At 32.2% G+C, this 10,357-nt stretch overlaps 1 protein-coding gene across 1 annotated transcript; it reads left to right on the top strand.

Moving 5' to 3' along the window:
- The first annotated feature begins 458 nt into the window (after positions 1 to 458).
- Positions 459 to 1,995, top strand: LOC128557495 (uncharacterized). Its single transcript, XM_053544890.1, has one exon. The coding sequence runs from the start codon at positions 973 to 975 to the stop codon at positions 1,717 to 1,719; it is 747 nt and encodes a 248-aa protein (XP_053400865.1). The 5' UTR covers positions 459 to 972; the 3' UTR covers positions 1,720 to 1,995.
- The last annotated feature ends 8,362 nt before the right edge of the window (positions 1,996 to 10,357 follow it).

Here is a 10,357-nt window from a genome sequence, read left to right as displayed (position 1 = left end):
AGAATACCAGTCGCTGCTTGTACAATTTCTCCTATGAGACTGAAAATATTGAAAATTGATAAAATAATTTTATTGCTATCATTTGTTGAAAACTTAGCAATTCATGCACGACATTTATACAACCAGCGAGATAACACTGGAATCTATAACCGTAAAGATCTAGATTGGATTTTCATGGGTAATTATTTTCTCCGAAGCTGATTACTGGAAAAATAACTAAGTCGTTAATGAGCTTATTAAACATACAATAGTATAGCAGAGAGAGGTAATTCATAAAACAGAAACGTTTCATTATATTACAATACGCTTGAAAACAACGAATCCCATACTATTGGTTTTTTCATGCCGTAGTGGACGTATCAACAGATAAATTTCAATGTTGCGTACGCGTGCATTTGAGTATGTCTGTGGTTCGCGATTTTGTAGGGATTTGTAAGTGCGTAACACTGGTATGTAAGCATATGTATATTTCGCGGTTTGGAAGGGGTTAATAAGTGCGAAAACTGTCATATAAAGCAGAAGACAAGAATAAAAATATAGACTGCTGGCATAAACATATTAGTTGAAATCAATTCCTTTCAACAAGATTATAACTTCTCAGACTGTTAAAGTTATGTATCTTACACATAAAATTCATGTGTGAATTATTATTTAAATGTGACAGGAACCAATAAATGAAAATGGAATAATAACCGACTATTTTAGAAGTGATTATTTTTGATGTGCCATTGAAGAAGTCTCAATACATCGAAGTACGTTTAATTTAACTTCAATAAATCATTTAAGACAACAATTATAAGATTTGTTAAGAGCTAAAAAGTAAAAAGTCAACGTTTAAGTATAAATATTGAAATATAAGTACATATAGTTGACTTAGTTTAAACTTTTAAAGGGAAACGGAATGTAAAATAAGAAGTTATAATTTTCATTGAAAAAGAAAAGTAACTATTGGATTATTATCGATTCAATTTCATGTTATTTGATATTCAAAAATTGATATTATATTTTTGTGATAACATGAAAGTGGATATAGCAGCGTGTCGGTTTTTCTGTGTTATGTTTGTATGTTACCTAATGGCAGAACTATGTGAAGGTCTGGGGGAGAAAAAACTAAACACTAGTGAGACAAGGCACTTAAATATCCACAACGTAACACTGAACATGCTCAATTTACCTTTGAACATGAACAAAACAAATATGACACATACCTCAAAGGATATACGATATGGAAATGGAACGGTAAAAAATATGAACGAAGGGAATTTTACGGTTACAGAAAAGCTAACCGATAATGTGCCTAATAAACCTGATGAAACGCCGTTACCTATTCCAGTAATGGTAGCAAGCCCTGCAGTTGCAGTCGGTATCTTTATCTTTATTTGTGTGGCCTACAAATGGCATACCGTCCAACTAGACGCCCAAGCAAAGGAACTTGCCGTCCACATTACATCTGGGGAATGCCCTGGCCCGTGCATTCCGTGCTCGCCGTGTAACAACACGCAAATATTACTTCCACTGAGTCATTCTGTGAACACGACTTCTCAATTTCATTCTGATAGTGATTTATGTGGAGCTAGGAGAAAAAGCTTGCGGACTCCTTCTCCAATACTGTTAGCACCTCCTGGACTAGGAAATCATGGAGGTTCTAGCTGGAGTGCTCTCTCTGACCAAGAAGTGATAAGTCATTCGCCTCGTCGACATTCCACGTTTTTGCTTTAAATGTTTATCTATAAGCGCATTTCATTTCATGTGATATGTTTGAGAAATTTAGTATCTTCAAAAATAATGCCAATGCACCGTTTTGAGATTGTATAAATTTTCATTTCAATATTTGCTGTTATTGGATTCTGTGTCTGCAATGGTTTATATTTGACAATAGATTGAATTGATAAACCTTTGTTGTATAAGATGGACCAAATAAGTTTCTTGATATGTATCAATATTTTAATGCTATACATTTGTAATGACTATTGTATCAGCTCACTCCATTCCTACATTCTGTAAGCGTAGATATATATTGATAAAAAGCTAATTTTCTAAACAAGTATTGTTGCACTGAGAATAGTTTGTTTAATACTGATACAAAATTCTGAAATTCATGAAAAGATTTTGCTATTGCAAGGTACATAAAAAATAGAAGCAAACTTTTGACGTGAGGCCCCTACTCTGATTTCTCCGTTTTATGATTCAGTAAAAATAATATATTTTAGACAAAAAAAAAAAATAAATAATACTTCTGATTTGTTTCGCAGCAGACGACACATATGATTACCTCATTTTCATCTATCAGATAACAGACTTAAAAGTTCCATTCTAGAAAACAAATTCAGAAAATGCTTAATCTCTAGAAAATCTGATGAAAATCTTGGTGATGAAAGTAATAACATTTATCTCTGATCATCGTTGTCATTGGAACGCTGTCGTCATGGTTTTGTTGTCATTACCCACAAAAATATAAATTTTAATACACTGGCCACTGATTAGCAGAAAAAAAGAAAAAATATACTTAAAAAAAATCAGACATTCTCTCTATGTGTTTAATTGCTTACACCTACAAACAGTCAGCAGTATACGAAAGTAAGTACATATATTATTACTATTTGCTAGCACTACAGTTTAACACAGTTTGACTTCAAGGAAGCAATTTACTTAGCTTTGTTACTTGGCCACATGTATGTATCTTTTACGTTTACGTTGATAAGGTAGAAATGTCTAGTTATACAGTAACTAAAACTAAAATAGTAAGGATTCAACACTTCTAGAAAACAATTGCTTAGAACTCGTTTTATCACATAATGACACAATATTTTCCCTATTACGGTCATACTAGCGCTTCTATTTGACCAAATAAAGAAAATAAAATGTTTTCTCGTTAAATCTGGTCCAACGCACTCAGCAATTCATTCTCTCGTCGTGTGAGTTTTGCTTCGCTTCTAACCTATCAGCAGGAATAAACAACATCTATTTTTTTTCAGGTGTCTTCCTTTCTAGGCATGAAGTCGACTTTTAAGATTTAAAACTGACAATGAAATAAAATGTCATAATCAAGAGTTTGCATTGGTAAAAACCTGTCGACATGCCGTTCATGATCACAGCCTGTGACGTCATGACAATACGGCATTACTCGGATTTATTACAGGGTCATTATAACAGCGTGCTAATATATATGATAAAACTATTTCTAAAGGCAAGTATTGTTCAACTAAATAGTTTTGTAATATGTCAAAATGTCTAAATTCATGAAAGATTTTGTAGCGGTCTTTAAAAAAAACATTTCACTGTGGCCCAAAGGTCTGATGTTGCTACGTTTCATGATCATAAAATAATATATTTCTGACATAAAAACTCTGTTGTTACGCAGCTGACGACATTGATTACATTTAACATTTACTCAGAGTTAAAAGTCCATTCAAGAAAAAATTTCTTAATCTATACAAATACTTTAAACTTTAGATAAATTATAACATTTTCTGTCATCATTGAACTGCGTATAGTTTTTTATAAAAAATATATTTGTTAATACTGGCACTATAGCAAGGAGAAAATGAAAATATTTTAGAATTCAGATTCTTAGTTTAATTGCGACCACTCATAATTTGCAATATATCAAGAGTATTCAGAATATTTAGTATTTTCTAACTAGTATACATATATCAGTTATTCAAGAGCAATTTCTTAGTGAATAGCATTGGCCTTTATGAGCTTTTAACGTTTCGTGATAAGTAGATAATTGTGTAGTTATACTAAGCTAAACATGTATTCAACCTTCAGACAGCTTAGACTGTTTTCCAGAACAAATTTCCATTGCATCTGCCTTGTATTTACCAAGAAAAAAAATGTTTTGTAAAATACTTGTCAACGCTAGCTATTTTAATCTCGTGGAGTTTTGCTTCGTTTATTAGCAGGTTATAACTTTGTTTTTTCTTCATTCTAGTGGATGTTAGAAACGTTATAATAGGGTTTATAATCATATGTTTGCATGTAATAACTGTCAGGTTATATCAACTGTGAATCATACTTAAACGGCATACTGGATTTAGTGCAGCTTAAAGGTTTATTTCTTAATTATATTATGCGGCGTTTGTAAAATAGGCTTTGTTGTGTATTGTCATTTGAAGTTATAAGTTTAAATACTTTCATTGAGTGAAAAATGAGCTCGAGTACAGCTAATACAACGTGAAACTTATATAAGCCAATTTGATTCACATTAATACAGATGTAGCTAAGGAATTATGTTAGTTTTTTCTCTATTCGTAGAAATTGACGCGACTGTAAGAACCATTGACTTTCCGTTAGCTGGGTTGATGACTTCCTCATATGAATAATTCTAAAGGTACCTGCATAAATACAAACAAACATAAATCACATTTCGCCGCAAATGAAACGGTTATTCAACCTTACAATATAATATGAGACGCCTACATGTTGATATTTATCTTAAGCGGTGAGGGACTCAGGAATAAATACGGTAAAGCAAGAAATCTACAGAAAACGTCTCAATACAGCCAGTAAGAAATCATGGAGATTTGCAATTATATTTGATCATTAGCTGTGCCGCTCAATCAGTTCAAATATTGGGATGAATTTGTTAATTCTCATACCAGGATACACGAGTCTTTAAATTTCAAATAAAACACTAAAGGATATTTTCATTAATTTCCTTTTTCGAGAAGAAAATGGACAAATTTGAAATAAGTTTATTAAACAATGTTATGAGTATATTGCTGTTCTTAGTGTTGAGTATAATTTAGTTTCCAGTTTTCTAACTGTTTTCTTAATCTTTATTGTTCAATATATTTCGGTAAACGAGTGTTGGAATACCTGTTTGATCACAACACGTTTTCTTTGTAACGGAGATAAAACAACGAAGATAGATACTGAAAATGAATAGCAGTAATTTTAACTTAAGGGATTTGTTTTAATTCGTTGAATACTTTCTTTTCCAGCAGGACATTCGCGCGACGTGGCAGTCATACTACACCGGATTCTTAACCTGTTAACATTTGAAATGGAAAATTTAATCTGGAATTTTCTTTCTAGGAAGCTTAAAACTGGAAGATACTAAACCATTAATGGGCCTTTAGTACAACAAAGAAATTATATTAAATGAGATTATAGATACGTTGCATTTATTTGCTTTTGCATCCCCTCGTTTCATAAAGTTTTATCCTGTTCAACGGTTAAATGATTTTGAAAACAATTTAGTATTGATATGCTTGTCTGGTAGTGACGTAGCAACAGACTATTTCTGATGTTCACCATGCAGCGGCGTTCGCAACCACAGAATCATTTCTGTACTTCGCGGTTCCGAAGGGATTTATAAGTGCGCAAACAGAGATAACTGTATTTAAGATAAAGGAACAGATGAGCATAAAATCCCAGACTGCCGACTTTGAAACAGTAAGAAGTTTTTGGAAGAAACCGTCTTAGTGTTGTATATTTGAAAATCATTTTTGTGTTTACTACAGGAACTTATAATTCATGTTAATCTTTTATGACAATATTGCAGTGTTAAAATGAAAGCGAATATTACAAAACATCAATTTTCCAATATTGTGTTTATACATTTCCTAATTGAAACACTTTGCAAGTGTATTGGAGAGGCAAAAATGAAAACTAGTGACGAAAAGGACTTATATGATGCAACATTTAATACCAGTTTACCTGTGAACATAAACCAAACAAATATTACACAAATTACAAAAGACTTCTGGTATGGAAATGGGACTGTTGAAAAACCAAGTGAAGTGAATGTTACGATAACAGAAAAAATAACCGACAATGCATATAATGATTCAGATGACACTCCGTTACCTATTCCAATAATGGTAGCAAGTCCTGCAGTTGCTGTTGGTATCTTTATTTTCATTTGCGTCGCGTATAAATGGCACACCGTCCAACTAGACCCCCAAGCAAAAGAGCTGGCCGCTCAAATCACATCTGGGGAATGCCCAAGCCCGTGTATTCCTTGCTCGCCGTGTCACAACACACAAAGACTACTTCCGCCGAGTAATGCAATGAACTCTGCCTTTCAATTTTATTCTGACACTGATTTACTAGCAGCAAGAAGAAAAAGCTTACAGACTTATCCTTCGATATTATTAACGCCTCCTGGAAAAGGAAATTACAGAGGTTCTAGCTGCAGTGCAATATCTGACCAAGAAGTGTTAAGTCATTCGCCTCATCGACATTCCACGTTTCTGCTATGAGTCTATAAATATACCTTCATGTTCATGTATGAAACATAATATTTCAAACAGCACCTCTAATGCACCATTTTGTGCTGTTCGTTTTCCAGTACAATTTGTATTATTATTTTATGCAAACTTACTTTGTGCAATGAGTTTATATTTCAACTATGAAATGAACTGATAAATACGTGTTCTCTGACGTGGATCATTTAACTTTGTAAATGTATATCAATATGTATATATACTTGTAATGCTATGTATTTATATACAGATGCTGTGTAAAGCATTTCATTATTCATTCATTTTGTATATATCACTACTTTTTCTAATCAAACAGTTTTGTATTTTGGACAATTATGTATTTTACTATCACCAAAATATAGTGGCAGTATGTATGTCACACGAATCCATGAGCAAACATATTCAGACGAAAACAAAATGAAACCATTTGATAAAACATCGAATAAAATGACGGAAATATCAGTGAAGTATTGATTGCATTGTGTATATCTGCGGGAAGAAAGATATAACCACTATCCCGTATTGTAGTCAAATTGGACGATGCTTACCTCTTCATTAAACAAATAATCAAGAAATGTATTCTAAATACCAGCTTGATATTTGGAACATTTTTAGCACATATAGTATTTTTAAATGACTTGATGCGTAATGATTCATTAGATTGTGTACAATGAGCTGTGTATTATTTAACAACTTTCGTAGTATCATTATTTTAGGACTGTCATGTCATAATATTATGTATCATACCACTTTAATAACTATATCGAATTACTTGCTCCTCACTTCTATGGATTGGAACGCTATTCTTGTCGTGAAGATAGTGATTTATCCAGTTTCCCTATACCTGAGATAAGAAAAAGATGGACATTTAAGGTTTTCTTGTCACTGAATGCTGAAAAATATTCTGACTTAAAAACCACAAGCAAACAAACTTCAACATTTAAGTGCACAACAAGTACTACAAGTCACAAATCAAATACCTACAATATGTCATCTCACCTTATCGGTACATTGAACACTGCCTCTATAAAATAAATTGGGCTGAATCTTAGCCGAGCTATATCTTTTCATGTTTTTATTGTTGTGCAGTTTTATTCCAATATTAAAACGTAATATATACATATATTGGTTGTATTGCAAGTATGAAACGGTACAAAATAATACTGAAATCGCGTTGTGATGCGTATCAGTTATAATGCAAAAATGGGCTCATTTGATTCAAAACAGTCAAGGACTTTTACAGCAAAACATAAACAAATTAAATGTTTTTGAATAAATGTCAATATGCCTGTAAACATGTATAATGGGAAGAAATTGATATACTTGGATTTGTCATGTGTGTCACCATTTTGCGATTATGAGGTTTTGCCATCTTCACGGGACTTACTCCGTGGCAGGAATGACTACTTTTCAATTATTTCTGTGCGGATGAATGACCACATTTACGATTCACCAACAAAACAAAACAATCCATTACAGTACTGTATATTACTAAAATGAATTTGTCAATCTAAAGCGAAAGTGCACAAATTAGCCATGCAACACCTTACAAAAGAAACATTATGCAATTATAACTAACTATAGTAACATTAAATATTCCTGGAAAAATTACTTCTAAGACTGTAAAAAACTAGCCTTCTTTAGATATATAGTACGGCTTAATCCGGAGTTCACTATCAATATAGTTGCAATTTTGTCGCCGTGACGCAAGAATACGATTGAATTTGATTTTTAGCAATGACATCAATTTAATTGATTTTAGTATGAATGTATTTAAATGTGTATGCATAATAATGTGCAACTTGTATTTTAATGAGTCTTGTGTTTGAATACAAGTAGTCGTTGAAAGATTTTTGTCTCAGATTACTTTTATTTACACTCTTCTGAAGTATTGAAGCACGGTTGAAATGGAGGATAAGCATTTGTTTGCAAATTAACCGATTTAAACTCCAAAGTAAGCTTACTGACTGTACTAAGGCTGTGACCCACTTCGTTTATGTGTTTGTTGTCGTAATTGTCCACTTGTACTTTCTGTATTGGCATTCCGCTGTTTCATCATCCATACATACACCGCTGTAGTGTTTTGTTTTATTAGAGTGTTCGTTGAAAATGGCTAATTCTTTTGGATCTCTGACCTAGCTTTCAGATATTGTACTAAATACCAGTAAGATACAAAGTTTGCATACCTTGTCATATCACATACTCTTAGAAATTCCGTTTAAAATAGAATCGATCGAGAGTCTTTGGTTATGAACATTATTGACGGCGTTTCAACCTTTATAAATAAGAATGCACGAGTATATATGTCAATAATAGTATTGTCATCTGTAAAAATTTAATTCAAATGGCTTTTTGTTTAAAATTAAATATTCCGAAACAGGCTGATAAAGTATATAAAACGCCATTTGTACTTTTTCGACATAGTGTGTGAGTATTAAAATGCGATTACCATTGATAAAACTAAGATATCAGAAAAACGGAAAAGGAAATAATAACTATAAGGGCCACATGCTCGTCAAGTTTTCGATTCATAATTAACTGGTTTCAGAACATGTAAGAACAGGGCGACTGTATTTATATATGGCGGAATATCAATGCCATCATCTTTATACGCTCATTTTGATATCCTGAAATAGGCTTTTTGCTTTAATGATATGTTTGCTAGGTAAATATTTAATTAGGTCTGATGGTATGCATTTCAAAATGTTCAGAAGCTATTACGCAAAACTGCTAAAGATTCAACAAAATTATATTTTACCGGCAGCGACTTTGCCCGACGTTTTTTAAATCAAGCAATATTATTCATTTCAAAAATCCAAGACACATGTATATCTGTATTCAATTAGCAGACATGGCATACTGTTCATATTTACACCTGTCAATAATGATATTATTGAAAATATGAATGTTCAAACGGCGAAGGCATGACAACACATTTATTATTTATTAAAGTTTTCCATTTGACTAAACTTAAACGTTATGGTACATTGTCGTGATTGATTGCGTACCATAGAACTTGTTTCATATCTAACGTTCAGATAACTCTTTAATGCCTTTTCATCATAAAATAGGGACATTTTATTTAAGACTTTTATGACCACTATGATTAAATATTTAAAGCATCAATATGAATTATCAATTATACGTGTGTTATTGATTTTCACAGTCTTTAAGATTTAATAAGTTTGGTTTTCAGAAAAATAGTTAACTGTCATCAATATATTTCAAAATGACATATAACAAGGCACACGTATGAAATTATAATTTCCCAAGTGTTTTGACGGCACAAGTTAACGCGACATTTATCGCAGCTAGTAAGATGTGACATGTCATGCGGTACTTCAGATGCACTCACGAAGTATTTTACTGTTTCTAGTTGTACTCATTAATGTTTGTAAGGGATCGAAAGATCTCTTAATTAAATCATTATGTAAGCATGTCACTAGAGATCAGTGAATGACACGATAATAATCCTACCTAGTTTTTATCTATATGACACCCATTTGAAGTACCTGTATGGTTATTTACTTGGTGATAGGACATTTCGTTAAAAATTCCATTTACGAAGTAATAAAGAATTTGCTTTATGTTTTTTTTTTTATATGAAAGGTAATGTGTTTCACATAGCATTAAATTAAAAAATTTAAACATTTTCTGATGTTACACAATATACATGTATTTAACAAACGTTTTCACGTTCAGATTTAAAGCTGCGATTCTGAATGTTCTTATGTGTAATTTTGCATTTTTCGCAATCTTGAAAAATTCGTTCATCAAACACCGTTGAAGAAGTTTGCTTTCTGTTAAGTAAATTAACTAGCAGCAGGTAATTAGTGTGTTATACAAGGTAATCACAGGGAGTTTGTAAACATACGGAGAAAATACCCAATTATACAGGACAATATATGCTTAACACGAAACTGCATGATTTAGACAAATGCGTTTTGAGCCAATTATTACAACATTTAATATCCCCTCCGAAGGTGCATTTTATTGTCAGTAATGTAAGGCTATCGGATAAAAGGAATCAGAACGATACAACAGTTTCTAAAAACGATGAATTAATTGAAGCTTAACACCGTAATTATGATAATCCTAGCGTAAATTTGCTTTGGATCTGCGATTAATATTTCATGTAGGAAGTG

This window comes from Mercenaria mercenaria, chromosome 5, assembly GCF_021730395.1.
Source record: "Mercenaria mercenaria strain notata chromosome 5, MADL_Memer_1, whole genome shotgun sequence".
NCBI classification, from domain to species: domain Eukaryota; kingdom Metazoa; phylum Mollusca; class Bivalvia; order Venerida; family Veneridae; genus Mercenaria; species Mercenaria mercenaria.
This window is presented reverse-complemented; position numbering and strand designations above follow the sequence as displayed.

What these genes read in the sequence shown, in the direction of transcription:
- LOC128557495 (XM_053544890.1), top strand. Translation starts at nt 973, where the DNA reads ATGTTATTTGATATTCAAAAATTGATATTATATTTTTGTGATAACATG.